The sequence below is a fragment of the Amia ocellicauda genome, chromosome 20, assembly GCF_036373705.1.
Source record: "Amia ocellicauda isolate fAmiCal2 chromosome 20, fAmiCal2.hap1, whole genome shotgun sequence".
Lineage (NCBI taxonomy): Eukaryota > Metazoa > Chordata > Actinopteri > Amiiformes > Amiidae > Amia > Amia ocellicauda.
Window position 1 is genome coordinate 19,272,735 of NC_089869.1, and position 17,426 is coordinate 19,290,160.

Below are 17,426 nucleotides of genomic sequence, written 5' to 3' on the forward strand. Positions count from 1 at the left end.
TGTATTTAATGGAACTTAATTAAACTCGATTCTCGTTTTAATGTAATGAATTAAAACTAACATTATGGACAGATTTAGGAAGACAAAAATGTAAAAATGTAGTTTTTGCTCAACACACGCCTCCCTCCATCTGCTACACTCCACAGAAACACAGCTGACTTTATTGGTTTTAAATCTCCAAACACGACACAGCAGGACCGAGGCTCTGCACTGCATCAATGTCCTACTGGCTCATTTAAAGGCCATCCATAGTTTTACATACAGATGCTTTCTGCTCAGCGCCACACTCACTGCACGACTGTCAACAAAGCAACGCTGTAACACACGGGTCGCCTTCCTGTCGCGTCGAGTCCGCAGTTCTGCGCAGATGTGCAGAATCCCGCCGATCCCATTGGTGGAGACGCGCAGATCCGCGCAGAACTGCGGACATCTGCGCTACACCAACGCGACCCGAATTTTAATCAGTCGCATTCTTAGACGTCATCAAACCGCTGCCGTCTGAAATGTAAGCAAGAGACTATGGACGAAGGGAGACTGAATCTTGTGAAGGTATGGCAGTTTAGTTTACGTGTTAAAATCATTCGTAATGATTTTAAGGTTAGTTTGAAAACAACGGTTAGGATAAAATGCGAGTTACAAATATGCAACATACATATTTCACATTTGACAACAAGTAACAATATGTTGAGGTAATTTACACCAAGGTTTACATTTCAAAATGTAACCCATATCAATTTAGCCATATCTAATCCCTACCACAACCACCCTAAACGCTTTCCGAGCCTATTCCCACTCCTTAAGTTTGATTCAGATATTTACCTGTAAGTGTTGACTTGTAGGTATTTCACATTCTTGTTTTAAAAGTTGGCTGTGCACTATATTTTAATAAATACATTTAATTGTGAATCACACACACACACACACACACACACACAATAAATCACTATCAATATGCTGTGCAGTAATAAGTGCAGTAAATACTCCAGGCTTGTCCTGAATTTGTAGGGAGCTAAAACCACAGTTCAACATTTTTTATTTACACAAAAAACGACTTACACTCAGACATATTGGAAAACCCATTGTCAGTAATGTTTCTGATGCAGTCTTTCATTTGAAATCTGTTCGGGGGAAATTCATTTTGGCATGAAACGTATTTTTGCCCTACAGTAATGTAATTGGATTTACAGTGGGTCATATTACTGGAAAAGCTTATTATCTGCTGTATACTAAAGGCAAAACACTATAAACAAATTCAATCATGTTTATTCCCTGCCCCAGTGGAGGGTTAACTGAGGCAGGATAAAGTGAATTTAGATACCATAAAAAGCACTCTTCATTTTCAAAGACAGTGTCAAAGCCTCTAAAACCTTAGGAAGAAGCTCTATGTATGGATTAAATGTGATTGCAGTATTGTTTTATAACACTAATGAACATATGGTGCATTTTGTTAGTTCAATTCAATTAAAAATATTTGTTTTCCCTCTTCGCCATGTGAGTAAAACTTGAAGACAGCCACTATAGATTGTTTCGATTTAAGAAGAAAAATATAAAGTACAGTTGTTTTTAATAAGATTGGTTTATTATTATTTAAAGTGAATAACTCTAAATTGTTATTTTAATAGTTTATTTTTTCCGGCTTTAGTGTTTACACGAATTTAGAGTTCAGTTTCTGTATGTTACATCTTTACTCTGCAACTTTGAAGTAGACTACTGCCTTTAAGCTAGACTAGGCCTAAATATGAGTTTGAGTAGTAATCATTGTGATTAAAAAAATGAAAGACTGCAGTATACATTCATTTTGAGGCTATAATGTAAAACAAATGATAGGTTGCCTAATTAGGTATCTATGTAAACATATTTATGTACATATGTTTTGTTTTAAGACAGACACTTAAATGAATGCAGCTAAGCTTCCCTCACAGCTGGAAAGCTAAGAGTAAAGGAAAGCATATCAATATTTTGTAATGACTTTTGTGCTGTACATTTAACCAAGCCACATAATATATATTGAACACCTTTGAGAAATGCTGAGGTCTGCAACTAAGATTTAATAGTTCATTTTGATCGACATTTTCCAGTTGTTCTGTTGTGCATTAACCATTTGAAAAACTTGAATCAGGAGGTTTTACTTATGACCTAGTTAAATGGCAAGGGGTACATTTCAGACAAGGACATATTTATCTTACATCAGACCACTTCCTTGTATGCCTGATAAACGTATAAAATAATTCAGTCATGTTATAGCAGACACAGCAGTGAGAGTTAATGAAGGGATTGGCACACCTCTAGAGCACAGGAGAATGGGTATTATGCACATGTGCTGTTCCTATGTGGACTCAGTATGATTGCCGTTTGTTTAATCTTGAAAATCTTCAAGTGACATGGAAAACGAGATCTATAGAACCTTATCAGATTATCCATCCTGAGCTTCATCCCTAGTCTTAACCTTTATCATGACCTTTAGATTGCAAGGTCACAAATGTGATGATCCACCCAGCCTAGTGAATGTGAAACTCTAGAGGTCTGGTTTTAAGTTTCCTACAGCTTGCTGAGGTAGTCTTCACAGATCTGTGTCACCTGAGTAGCGGATTAATCGTTACCAGAATTGTTTTTTATTATTATTTTTTGTTTTAATGCAGAGTACAGAGATTCAGAGATAGACTAGTGCAGATGATTAGAAAAATTGAGAAAGTGGAATAAAATAACTTGCTTTGTTAAATAGTTCAGGTTTAAGCCTAGGTCTGTATGCACACCACACATAATCTGGGCTTTTCACCCAATTTTTGAAACACATTTTCATTTGCATGTAGGTTACACAAGATTTTAAAAGATGGAACTTCATAACTTTTTAATTAAAAAGTGCCTTGCTACACCCTGAGCTCCCTGTGTTTCTCCTACACCTTTATATATGATCAAAAGCCCAGCTGGCCAAGGGGCAGGTTGTGAAGCTGTAGTTTAATAATGTGTTCCAGGTGCATGGTGTCGGAGGGTATGACTCAGACTTCAGTGAAGATGAAAGCCACGAAGAAACATCTAATAGTAAAAAGAGAAGGTATGCTTTCAAGCTTATTAGTGAGACATTTTGATGTACGTATGGATATTGTATGGTTTTGAATAGTTTACCTTTCTTCTGTATGTATTACAAAAATATGTTGAGGGAAGCATTTTAGAGTGCCATTGCTTTTCCTTTCCCGTTAGGGAAGAAGAAGACTGGTTGTCCATGACTGCCTTTTTCTTTCACTTAATTAATTCACATATTTTACAATGTTTTGAGAACATACATTGTTTTCTTAGGGATTATCTCTAATTACAATGAACTTGAACCACAAGAAAGTTATGTAAACACAATTAAAGGTGCAGTATATATTTTATATATTGATTAATGCAGAATGTGTAATAGTTTTGTTTTACTGCAGGTCTTGGCTAGCATTTGTTTTGTAGTCTCGTTTTGTTTGTGCCGTTCACATTCCACATTGCCAGATTTCCTATGAGAGTTAAATGGAATCTGCTTATTTCTGTGGTAACTTAAGACCAAAGGTTAACTTACTTATTTGCTGTTCATTTTATCCCAGGGGAGGATATTTTTTGCAGAGTGTTCAAAAAATGTAAACTGTTTTTTAAATACAGCAGTTAAAGAGGGCTCTATTGTAGATAACTAGAAATCATGATGGGCTGGCTTGTGATACTGTTTTCTTATTTATATTATTTCCAGTAAAAGCAGTTTAGATTTTACTGATAGCATTTTAACAACAGGCAGAAAAACAAACAAATGAATCTCAAATGCAGAGTTTGCCTACTACATGGAAGTTCTGTCTAAATAGAATTGAATCACATTAAATTGCTTTAAGTGCAACACATTAAGTGGCTTTGATCACCTTTTGATTGAATTATGTGATAGTTATGTTTTACCCCTTGATTTTTAGAAAGAATAAAGATGACTCTCTACTGCAAAAAGCATTTCAGAAAGGAAAGCATGTCAAGTTGGTCCACAAGAATCTTGCAGCCCATGAATGGGACAGGTAAGTATTTAACCAATCGAGGGTCACCCTTGGGTGTCACGTGTAGAGGAAAACAAACGTGTCAATAAATTAACATTTTCATTTTGCAGGGAAGAAGCTCGAAACAGACGTCACCACTTGATCTCAATGAGTGCCGTATCCTTTCACATGAGTGTTGTGCAGAATACAAACAAATCAAGCCACAGGACCACTTTGCACACGCCTTCCCTGTTTTTTTGTATTTCCAAGAACATGCTGAACAATTATGGGAACAGCACAGCCTATCCAGGAATATGAACCAAACGCCCAATGTGTAATGTATTCATCTAGTAATAAACATCCACCCAGAAATTTGAACAACTTCTACAGCAAGGGCCATTTGTTCATGTTGAATATTTATCATTACAAACCACAAGGATTAGATAATGTACTGATTACCCCAGCTGCTTTGTTTCTGAGATGTGTTGGTGGAAATAATTTAACACACTTATTACGGATTCTGTTGTTTGGCACAGTTTCTGCGATCTGTGCTCTGTAACACTACTGTCGATAGCAGCATTGCTTCTCCCTTCCCTTCCTGAAGGAATTGTTATTGTGGCTTTGACAGACAGCATCATCTAAGCACGTTGTGTGAAGTGTTTCAACACTGATGGAAATGTGTTGCTGAGTGTTTCGAGACAAACTGTGCTTTCACAGTCTGACAAGCCTTTTTAATAGTTGTTTAAAAAGAAAAAGAAAGGAAGAGAGAGTGCTTGACACATTGTACGTGTTCGATCACCCCATGTTATATTTTTTTAATAAACATCGTGAATCATGAACCAGTAATGCTTTTCACAACAGTTGACATAATCCTTATATTCGTGTCTCTATAATTAAGTTCATATTTCTTCAGTTAGCCACTATTAAATTATCTCTTACCAAAAAAAAAAAAAAAAGGTTTTACATTTGTTTTCATTTAAGTAAGTTATATATAATTCCAGATTGGTTTTAATTGTGTTGCAATTTGTTCAGGAGAAAATCATGAAACAGATGCACATTCCATATCATATGACTTAATTTCCTGAAGTTCAGCTTTTGAAAACAACAGCTTTTTGAACAGTTTTTTTGTTTTGTTTACAGAGGAATAACATTTATTGTTTACAAGCAAGGTGTGCACTATCATGTGCCATATTCTCTTAGAATAATTTGAATTTAATATTATTTAACCACAATTGTATTAATTTTATTATTATATTTCTTAGCAGATGCCTTATCCTGTGAATATATCATTTATACAGCTGGGTTTTTACTGGAGCATTCTAGGTAAAGTACCTTGCTTCAGGGTACAACAGCATTATCCCCCACCTGGGATTGAACCCACAACCCTCTGCTCAGGAGTCCAGAGCCCTGACCACCACCACCACTACTACTAAACACAATTTTTTAGTTCTAAAATATAAAAAATAACTGTCACAGGAGTGCTTTTTGATCATTTTAATTTTTTAGAAAAGTTATCTGTGACTAGAGCTGGTGAGCTTTCTGTAGCAGTGTCTTGAATGCTTTTTCCTAAATCAATTCTTCCCCAGTTTGACAGGCACAAGAAGATGGTTAGTGACTACATATTATTCTATGGTGGCAAAACAGAGGATTTTAAACGTTCCACGTAAGTATAGATTCTCCATTGCCTGGTCCTGCTTCAGGAAGTATGGTTACTGTGGTTGATGTGCATTTATATGATTTTTTTTTTTTTTTTTTTTCAGAAAAAACGATAAAACAGATCTGGATGTGGTGAGAGAGAACCATCGATTCTTGTGGAGAGATGAAGATGAAGAGGAAATGACATGGTAACATACACCTGCAAAGAGATCCATTCTGTATAAGGATCACAAAATAGAGTACATAAAAGGGAACAATTTCCCATTGATTTTATATGTATTTTTAGTTGTTTGAAAGCTTAAATTTAATTAGAAATCATTTTGTATTTGGAAACCAGGAATCAATATGAATTAAGTAATATAAATGACAACATTAGTTTTTAAATTAGTGAGTTTATTAATGTGCAGAATGCTGAGGTTCTAAGAACCAATTTAGTTGTATGACTGTATCTTATTTTCCCTGGCAGGGAGAAAGAGCTTGCAAAGAGGTACTATGATAAGCTATTTAAAGAATACTGCATTGCTGACCTAAGCAGATACAAAGAAAACAAGGTGTGTGCACTATTCCACTTCTTTCTCTGCATTGTATATATCCATACTATGGTAAATCTCCCTCATAAAGTGTTTGTTCAGATTCATTTTTGTGCATTATATTGAAATGAAAAACCTTGTGTTATTTACTGGTAAACTATTCTTATATTATACAATACTAATGTCATACATAAGTATCTAAGGAGTACATTGATTTATTCAGTTCAACGTAACATTACAAAATCTATTACAAAATTTCTCTTAAATCTTAAAGTGTAGAGCCACTTTCAGTCACGAAATATTCAGTGTTGAAATCAAATCTCATGACGAGATCAGATTGACTTTGTATATGTCTTTTCAGTTTGGTTTCAGGTGGCGAGTGGAGAAAGAAGTCGTTTCAGGAAAAGGTAAGCCATGGTTTTTGGGGTTAATTCTTCTTGGCAAATTGCATTAATTGACTTAAAGCAATAACATGAGGAAACAAAACAAAAACAGCTTGACAAACATCAATCAATCAATCAATATATCAATCAATACAAAAAGGTGTACATACTCAGCCATCAGTTATTCATGGCTTTTTCCGCTAAATGTTTGAGATTCCTCCATCACTTTACTTCAGAAAGCAAATATCTCTGAAGTACCCCATTTATATTGACTATTTTTCCAGAATGGATGCTTCTTAGAAATTTTCTGCTGTGCATGTGTATTATTATGTAGATATTGTAGCTTTAAACTCATTAAGAAGTTGTAATTAATCTGTTATTAATGATTTAAGTACATGTTGTTTGTCAAATAACTATTTTATTGCTGCATCTATGTTTTATACTGAAAATATGACAACAACATCTCAAAAGAGAAAGGTGAATAAATATACTGAGTGGACTGAGTATCTTAAGATTACAATATATAATATATTGATATTTTTGTAGATGAGGACATATCTGTGTATATATATTAAGCAGAAAATTATATTTTGGTTAGATCTAGTTGTGCCTGAGTCAAGGCCAACAATAAAAGAACAACCATGTTTTTAAAAAGCATATATGTGGAGTAGAAAGGGGAAATATATCTTCTTGATCATACCATTAGAGGGTGCTAAAGATCTGCAGATGCAATTCGGACATTAAAATAGTCTACCTGTTTTGAACACGATCATTTGAAGCTAGGTGCATCCAAGTCCACGCCCGATTCAGTTCAGAAGTCAGTGTAAACACAACCCTACAGTTAAGTTTACTTGGAACTCTAATTATAAACTGAACCAAAACTGAATCAACATAACCTTAAATAATTTCAGTGCTAAATCACTCATAACAATATTCTTATGTGCCATTCGGTATATTTTCATAATTTCCATTGTTTTATAATGGAATCTTTTGTTAGCCCAACATGTACATATTATTGAACTGTCACTGAACTTCCCTATAGCTTTGTAGTGCCAGATCTAGTGAGTTGACATTATACAGTGAGGGAAAAAAGCATTTGATCCCCTGCTGATTTTGTACGTTTGCCCACTGACAAAGAAATGATCAGTCTATAATTTTAATGGTAGGTGTATTTTAGCAGTGAGAGACAGAATAACAACAACAACAATCCAGAAAAACGCATTTCAAAAAAGTTATACATTGATTTGCATGTTAATGAGGGAAATACGTATTTGATCCACTATCAATCAGCAAGATTTGTGGCTCCCAGGTGTCTTTTATACAGGTAACGAGCTGAGATTAGGAGCACTCTCTTAAAGGGCGTGCTCCTAATCTCAGCTCGTTACCTGTATAAAAGACACCTGTCCACAGAAGCAATCAATCAATCAGATTCCAAACTCTCCACCATGGCCAAGACCAAAGAGCTGTCCAAGGATGTCAGGGACAAGATTGTAGACCTATTCTCCATCAATAGATTACCTTCACCATTTCAGCAGCAGCCTCAACCCAAACCCTTGCCCACACTGAAATGTGAAGCTAGGCCTATACTAATCCACACTTGATTCAGTTAACTCAGCAGAAACACAACCCAAATCTTAACAGAAGTCTTAGTTTACTTATTTAATCACTAAACATTGTTTTAGAGCAAATTACATTATTTAAAGTCATACTCTAAGCACAACTTAAAACTGCAGTGTATATTAAATATTTGTGTTAATACATTGTACATTACTGAGGAAATGCAACCTTCATGCTTGGTCATCTTTCTGTTGTATATTATCTTGGTATTGGTTCCATATCTACAAGTTAACATTTTAAAAGATGCCAATGAAAAGGTGATGGGAACTAAACACTAAAATATAGCATTGTTTTCTTAAGAAACAATAATGCATATGACCAAATTTGACATTTTATACAGATATAAAGATAGTATTTGAACTGGACTTTATTTTAACCAGCATTTTGCATACAACTGTGATTCATTGTTAACTGAATACAGTAATGATGGATGACAGTTATGTAGTTTAAAGGTTTGAGTGTTATGCCGTTACACTGGTGTGCCTGAAGGTATTTCTTGTTAGAGAAATTCAAGGGACAGGAGTGAAACGTGGTCTGGTGTCCCATTGGACCAGGTGCTCTGAAGTAATGTCCCATTTTGCACCCTGTAATACTCTTAAAACCCAAGTGAGCTGCGAGGTATTCCTGTTCATGTCTGTGCAGATTTGTGAGGACCATGCTCCCTCCATTCCTGCCTGAGCTATGACTCTTGAAAACCATCTGTCACACTACGTCTTCTCCCCTTTGCTAGCTAGCTTAGCTTGGCCGTCTCTGTTGACGTGCTGCTGCCGGATCCTCTAAGGTGATATTGGGCGCTTTAGCACTTGGTCTTCAGGAAATTCAGTGCCAGGATTAGGGAGTCCACTCTGTTGTGCTGTTCAGTCTCTGACGACAGCTGACGGCAAAAGTCACATGTATGTGTTTATGGAGGGGAACACCCCTGCTACCTACCTAATTTACAGAGTGTAATAGGATGATAATATCAGTAGTGAGACTTAGAGGGTTTACACTAATGTGTTTCGTCACTCAGCTTAAGGGCATTTTATCATATCGGATAGCTGAGTCGCAGCTTGCAAGTTGCTTTAAAGTATTTTAATCGTTTAGGGAAACCCCACTGCAAAATACGTCACTGGCGATATAAGATAATTGGCTAGGGAGAACACCAGTGCTATGGCGTGGTAGGTCATGCCTTCAATATTCAGTTCATTAGTAGCCCAGCAACCCTTTTAGTACTTCCTGGGTATCTGGTATGGGTCCGTTATCATGACAAATGCCCACATCAAGTCATTTATTTGATTTCAGTCAACTGTTACAATCTGAGGTTGATAAGTGCAATTTAATTACTTCACAAGCTTAGTAGCGGTAATTGTCTACTTCAATAAGGGAACCCTTCTGATGGTCATCCTATCTTAAATATTTAACATTGACTCGCACTAATGTCCCAAATAAGACAATGTCGGGGAGCCACTTACTGAAGGGTTGGGATGTAAGTGTTTTGCAGTGCTGCTTTCTCCTTTAAAAAAAATCATTTTTATTTTGGGCAGGTTAAAACTTATTGGTGGTAAGACAACCTGATTTATACTTATCAACTGTGTTTTTTTTTTATATATCTGTCATCTCAAATTGCGTGTGCGTGTCGAGGGCTCCTGCACGCAGCCTATAAGTGCTTAGTGCACAATTCATGATTGATGTTGCTCAATTGTGCAATGTAAACACATTCCTGTATTGAGGCTTCGCGTTTAATCAAATATAACTATTTCACAACATTTTGAGATCATTCTATCAGTCTGACATTTTTATGCCTAAATCTATACTTTCCTACTTTCATCCTGTATGGGTGCCAGACCAAAACTATTGTATGTATTTTAAATGGTGAAACGTTTAATAATAATTAAAATAAAAGCAGCTGGATCTTTTCAGATTAGTATCATTGTATTTCAATTACCAAGTCCATACTTTCTATCCAAACAACCTAGGTCTTTGGAATATTGCTTTAATTTAAGGACAGTACATTTTCCCCAATAACGATATAGCTGTTATAAACTGTAGCGTTAGCAGTACTACAGTTTACAATCTGTCATATAAGACAACACAAATATTCAGGTCACTGCATATTAAGTGTTCTTATCCACAGACGTTTCTCTGTTGAAAATATCTAACTGGGGGTGTTTTTTCTTCTTTTTCTGCAAAAATATTTTTTGTCAACGTGACCTTTATCAGTACAGACTGTTCTATTTTTGTATATTTTTTTCAGTTGTGACCTTTCATATGTGGGGGAAAGGATGAATCATTTGTGGCTGTAAACTGGTCAGTATATTTGGCATCTTATTAAATTGTCTGAAGAAATTGTTTGGTAGGCTATAGCCTTTAACATTAGTACAGGATGAATATCCACAGGGTCATGTCTTAAACTTTTGAAATCCAGAAGTATGTCCTGGGGGAAAACAAAACACACCATACATTATATAATTTTATCATTTGGTTTATTCTCCCCCTGCTTCCATATTCCAGAAGGCATACGCCAAGGCTAAACAAAAAAATGCGTGCCATCTGCCAGTTTAAAATGTTATGCCCACATGGTGTCAAAAAGCAGCTTTCACGTGGCATTTTTGGTATTTGCAGTTAGTGGGTGTCTAAAATGTCTTATTTAATCAGAGTTTAAGTCTCCATCACCCCTATTACTGACCTTTTCAACGCCCTGCCCCATTAAAATGAGCAGGCTGAATATAAAATATCATAGCAAAAGACTTGTGATTTCCAAAAGCAATTGTACAATGTGTAATTAATTGTTACTGTGTTATTGTAATTACAATCTTATTAATGATCGACTACAGTTTAACAACACAGTTTATTTTCTTTCTTTTATTTGATCAATGTAATCCATGAAGAATATACAATGCAGCAACTTCGCTAGTATGACATTTCAGTTTAGCTACATTTAGTAAACAACAAGAGCAAACTGTAACGTGCTCAGAGTCAATCAGTCTCAATGAATTACACTTGATGTCACATTTATATAAACTGCTGTTGATGAGAAACAAACCCAGCAGTGTGTGTCAGCTTTTTTGGTGATGCTGGTTTGGCAATATTTTTGCGTAGAAGTCTTCTGCTATATTCAGTACTGTTTTTGATAATATAATAGGGCTTTATGTATATATTAGAGCTAGGGTGGCATGAGATACGTAGGAGCCATGTGTGTGTGAATGTGAGCAGGATGAAGGGAAAATATCACCGTATCTAACACTTTGCTGCAGAGAGCAGATGCTTCAGGATACCCATATTGTACTACAATTCGTGGGGGAAGCCCTGGCAGAGAGACAAACCGTGTGGCCATTTTTATTTGCAGTAAATCTGGAGTAATCCTGCTGTAGTTAAATCCATGCTGTTGGTAGCCAGATGAGGGATTGTGGTAAACCTATCGCAGTACAGGACGTGGAGGAGTGAAAGGAGAGTCCGTCTGTTACGGCATCAGGAGCAATAGATTAAAGATCTGTAAGCCAATGAAAGTGCTTTTTCTAAAGACTTCGAGCTGTATGACAGGGAGGCTATTTTGTGTACTGTAGAAGGTGTATTAAAGATTATTCCTTTGACTGCACTGTTAAAGACTTAGGATGGAGATCCTGCGTGTCACTTCTATGACGTTTACGGAGGTGTTTTCCCCTCTTGGCTTTAAGGTGTTAAGTATGAACCAGATTTTATTTATTATCAATACAAATTGGAAGGGAAATAATGTCTAAAAAGAGTGATACTGTGAACACCTATATGACCAGGCAGGTTGTATGAAAGTGGGCATTTGTGTGTGGAAGTGCATATATACCATAACATTATGACCACTGACAGGTGAAGTGAATAACACCGATAATCTCGTTATCATGGCACCTGTCAGTGGGTGGGATATATTAGGCAGCAAGTGAACATTTTGTCCTCAAAGTTGATGTGTTAGAAGCAGGAAAAATGGTCAAGCGTAAGGATCTGAGCGACTTTGACAAGGGCCAAATTGTGATGGCTAGACGACTGGATCAGAGCATCTCCAAAACTGCAGCTCTTGTGGGGTGTTCCCGGTCTGCAGTGGTCAGTACCTATCAAAAGTGGTCCAAGGAAGGAAAAGCGGAGAATCGGCGACAGAGTCATGGGCGGCCAAGGCTCATTGATGCACGTGGGGAGCGAAGGCTGGCCCGTGTGGTCCGATCCAACAGACGAGCTACTGTAGCTCAAATTGCTGAAAAAGTGAATGCTGGTTCTGATAGAAAGGTGTCAGAACACACAGTGCATCGCAGTTTGTTGCGTATGGGGCTGCGTAGCTGCAGACCAGTCAGGGTGCCCATGCTGACCCCTGTCCACTACCGAAAGCGCCTACAATGGGCACGTGAGCATCAGAACTGGACCACGGAGCAATGAAAGAAGGTGGACTGGTCTGATGAATCACACGTTCAAGGTGTCGACTTGGCCTCCAAATTCCCCAGATCTCAATCCAATCGAGCATCTGTGGGATGTGCTGGACAAACAAGTCCGATCCCCACCTCGCAATTTACAGGACTTAAAGGATCTGCTGCTAACGTCTTGGTGCCAGATACCACAGCACACCTTCAGAGGTCTAGTGGAGTCCATGCCTCGACGGGTCAGGGCTGTTTTGGTGGCAAAAGGGGGACCTACACAATATTAGGCAGGTGGTCATAATGTTGTGGTTGATCGGTGTAAGTAAACACTGGGAATATTGTAAACCAGTACATGAAGCAGATCTGTAATTTATAAGGGTAAACAGAGTAAAATAAATAACTAGTCCAGTCAGGCACAGGCTGCTAATCCGGCCTGCTTGTCTGCGGTGTATTAATGACTGTCTGCCTCTCAGGACAGTTCTTCTGCGGGAACAAGCGATGTGAAGCGAAAGAAGGGCTGAAGAGCTGGGAGGTGAACTTTGGCTATGTTGAACATGGGGAGAAGAGGAACGCCCTTGTAAAACTGAGTAAGACCAGCTTTTAATCACGGGGGATTGGGCGTGTGGGTCTGTGCTTTAAGGACTGTGCAGATAATCCTGTTGCTATTAATCCTTTCTCAGGTCACAAAAAGCAGCGAATCCAATTAGAGTATGGCCTGAGAATGGAACAATTATTTCTAGAAAACCCCTCCTCCTTTTTTTTTTTTTTTAATTTGTTTCCTGAGGGAAATGTCTGTGCAATGCCCAGTGTAGACAGAGGTGTGGAGGTACTACAGTTACACTGTTAGAAAGTCCACTTCTATTGTATCATGTCAAAAGGTGCAATATTTAGCATTTACTGACTTCTCACCACCAGCCCGATTGGTTTCTGTGTTCTTAGTCCAACAATAGGGAATGGGATTTTGTAATCAACATGGCTTGACTTGTTCACTGAAACTCTGAAAACATTTAAACACTTCACATTTCTTCACAGCATGCAAGACGTTAAAATTGGCAGGCCGTTATGTAATTAACTTGCATCTGATGTTAATTTTTAGGACTTTGCCCAGAGTGTTCCTACAAACTTAACTATCATCATAAGTAAGTAATCTTCTTTTTTTTCCCTTCCAAAAATCTGCATGTGTTGAACTGCAGCAATACAATACATCATATTTGAAAAGATATATACAGCTCTGGAATAAATTAAGAGGCTACTTAACATTGATTTCTGAGATTGGAGTGGTCTCTTAATTTTTTCCAGAGCTGTATATATATATATATATATATATATATATATATATATATATATATATATATATATATATTAAACAGATTTATGATGGTAAGTCAGTGCTGTTCTGATTAAAGAATAGATGCCTTCAGATTATATATCCTAGTTGTTATACAAATTATACATGGGATAAGCATACTTACTGTAAGTAATGACACAGGCATTGAAACATGTTAGCAAATACATGAAGATCCTTCGGTAAATACATTGACAACAGGCAGCTACCATGGAGTAATTCAACTTATAAAAGGAGCATTCAGATAATAATTATAATAATAATAATAATAATAATAATAATAATAATAATAATTGTCAGCCTTTAGAATAAATTCTAATTGCAGCTGACCTTGTGGAATTATAATTGAATTTGTTTGTTTTTTTAAGGAGGAAAGAAATTAAATCACTGAAAAGACAGCGGACTTCAGAAGGCAGTGGAGATGAACCACAGTCAAAAAAATCAAAGTCATCATCTACTAAGAGTCACAAACAGAAGAGGAAAACAAAAAGTAAATATATATATATATATATATATATATGTGTGTGTGTCAGTAATAGTAAATAGTTATTAAAAATGTGAAACATCACTTTTGTTTTCTGTTACTAATGACAAATTTAGTCTTTAGGACACGGCAAAGGCCAAAGCATTTATTAAGGTGACAAAGTAAGAATAGTAACCCCAGCACAACAAAACTGATACTTTGACACGGATAAATATAACCTTTGAAAGCGGTAAGCTGTGCTGTGAAAATAACCCTGGTGTACACACATGCTGGTTTATATAACAAATTATTTACGATCAATTTTTTTTTTTTTTTTTAAACATATGCATGTATTTAAGACATAAACAATGAAGTTATACACATTTGAAGAGCCAAGGGATTTTTATAATTATTCTTTCATATGCCTGTAGTGCTAAGTGTGTATTTTATACAGGCCAGAGGAAAGAGCAGTAATTCACTGTGCCTGTCAGAAAGCACACCAGACCTGTCAAACAGCTGCCTGCTTCTGGTTTTCATCTGTGTTCTGATGCTGTGAACCACTGCCAAAATAAGTTATGCTCAGACATTTGTAGGTTGTAGCATATATATATGTTCAGCTTGTGTTTTTCTTTCTTGAACAGAACATCGCTCCCCTAAAAGCTCAGAGGACTGGGAGGAGTCTGATAAAGGTAGGTCTTTGATAACTCGTGGAAATGGGCCGCCACACGCATGCCTTACAGCAATCGGCTGTGAAAGAAGCCACAAGGCTTTCTCTTGATCCAGGTAGTTTATTATATTTTTGCAGTGAAAACAGCTACAAGGCTTTCTCTTGATCCAGGTAGTTTATTATATTATTGCAGTGAAAACAGCTACAAGGCTTTCTCTTGATCCAGGTAGTCTATGATATAACTTACACAATATATATACATATGGGCCTACATACAAGTTAGACCTTAAACAATTCAACTTGAAATTGTCACAAGAATAGTTCTTACATTTGTCAGTACATTAAGCTCATTATGCCTTTTGAGAGTTGGTGATGGCTTTCAGATGATTAAATTAATCAACCATTTCAGGGAAAGGAACGCTCTTCAATGTTGAGATTTACTCCTTTTTACATTTTTATACCTGCTTGCTGTCTTGTGATGTGGCAGCATTTAGTGATATTTCAGATTTATGATGATCAGTTGTTGTGTACACAGGCGTTATGTACTCCTGTTTTTCACGTACAAAAACACCAATACTTTATGAAAGAAGCTTATTGCATATTCAATTGTACTTGTTTATTTTGTTTGTGTAGTAGCTTTAAACACATTTGTCTGAATTCTGTCTCAAATGACAAACGCACCTTCTTACTCTGTGCAGAATGAAAATGCTGGGTGACTAAAATCTCCCAGCAGAAAAACCTATTGATTAAATGTATTGTGTTCTGTATCATGTTGACCTTTTTATTAAAAGCAGTTCCTCTCCTCTTCAATCTAGACTCTGAAGACAGTGATGAATCTCAGGGCCCCTCCGATGCCGAGTACTGGAAGGGTCCTGCTGCCAGTGTGGAGGAGAAATCAAGGTGGGTTCATTCATCTTTTCTCCAGTGGGTCTGTTACTTTCATATAGATGCAGAACTGTGAAATGGCTTACAGCTTTAAACTACATTAAACACTGGTTCTCAATCTGTATGCTTTCCTAGATAATACCAGGATAATACTTATTTTGTGTACATTTTTCTTTGTAGAGAATGACACATATATAATTTTATTTTACGTCTTTATTCTGCAGGGAAGAAGAATTTGATGAATATTTCCAGGATATGTTTCTGTGATATACTCTACTCTTGGACTTATGTGAACTGTATAATATAATACTGGAACAGAAGAAAAACAGATTCCATCAGGAACATGGAGAGCTGGGATTGTATTTGGATCCATGTGACAATGAGCCACTTATTCTGTGGGCAGAAAACCGTACTCGCACTTTAGAGTACACTGGAGAGTGGACTGAAAAAAAAGTCTGTTTACTTTTTTATTTTTTATTGTATCTTTTTTGTTTTCTTAAGGCTCTGCTTACGTCATAAATAGGTGATGAAAACAAAATTACAAAAAACGAAGTAAATGCTTAATGTAAATATCCAATAAACGTGGGAAATTTTCATGCTCGACAGCTCAGTCAAGGGTTCGGCCATGTTTTACTTCACATGTCAAACAACCAATCAGATTCTCCGAGCTCACAGAAGGCTACAGTCACATGATCATGAGCTTGACTTTTAGACTTGTCAAATCAGCCTGTCATAATTTTGCTAGGATAAGTTTGGTAAAAAAAAAGTTACACAGATATCATAGCCTATATCAGATCATCAAAATACTGATAGACAGTAGTACATTTTCTATTAAATGGTTCCCAGCAATAATATGTGTACATTACACATGTAATTGCTGGGAACCATTCAGAAGAAAAATGTGGCAGTGCGTGTCATTTGGGTGTAAAATTCAGACTGGCAGAGCAGCCTTAACACTGAAGGTGTTGTATTCATTTCTCCTCAGCAACAAACCATTGTTGAAAAGATGGATGACCAATCTTGCTTGTCTAGGCTTCACTCCTACAGAATATTCTCGACTGTATTCTGTGCGCTTTCATAAGATCTGCTCCAAAGAAGATTTATACCACAAATTAGGTATGTTATACTTCCTTTCCTCCCTGCTGAAGAGCCACAACAACCCAATACCAGCCTTATCCCATCTGACATCACAAATGGCTTGGAATGACCATTCTGATATGGGCCATTTCTAACGATGGTTAATAAATGGTTAATAAAACTATTTAAATTCAGTTCATATCAGGTCTCTGAGCAGGAAAAGACACAGGGATACTCACAAGAAGGTGCTCTCACCCCTGGTTCCCCCCAGAAGGACATAAACATCTCACATAATCTCACATCATTCTGTGCCAAATTATTAGATGCATTTTTCAGTTTCAATATTGTTAACTGACAAATTTAACATTATACCAGTTTTATTAGTATTATAAATTATGAAGAGCACTGCTGTGTCCCTCATTTAATCAATGTGGTTTGCAGGCATCAATTGCCCTTGCGGTTTTCACCAGT

The 17,426-nt window shown here is 36.7% G+C and overlaps 1 protein-coding gene across 1 annotated transcript; it reads left to right on the forward strand.

Moving 5' to 3' along the window:
* The first annotated feature begins 484 nt into the window (after positions 1-484).
* fra10ac1 (FRA10A associated CGG repeat 1) lies at positions 485-16,488 on the forward strand. Its single transcript, XM_066693642.1, has 14 exons — positions 485-549; positions 2,973-3,052; positions 3,924-4,019; positions 4,109-4,154; positions 5,564-5,640; positions 5,738-5,821; positions 6,100-6,184; positions 6,525-6,570; positions 12,992-13,105; positions 13,615-13,657; positions 14,232-14,353; positions 14,968-15,015; positions 15,809-15,893; positions 16,103-16,488. The coding sequence occupies exons 1-14, from the start codon at positions 520-522 to the stop codon at positions 16,143-16,145; spliced, it is 999 nt and encodes a 332-aa protein (XP_066549739.1). The 5' UTR covers positions 485-519; the 3' UTR covers positions 16,146-16,488.
* The last annotated feature ends 938 nt before the right edge of the window (positions 16,489-17,426 follow it).

Excerpts from the sequence above, each read along its gene's own strand:
- fra10ac1 (XM_066693642.1), top strand. The coding sequence starts at position 520 with ATGGACGAAGGGAGACTGAATCTTGTGAAG. Across the intron at positions 4,155-5,563 it reads ACTTGATCTCAATGAGTGCC|TTTGACAGGCACAAGAAGAT; the intron begins GTATCCTTTCAC and ends ATTCTTCCCCAG. Across the intron at positions 6,571-12,991 it reads AGAAGTCGTTTCAGGAAAAG|GACAGTTCTTCTGCGGGAAC; the intron begins GTAAGCCATGGT and ends TCTGCCTCTCAG.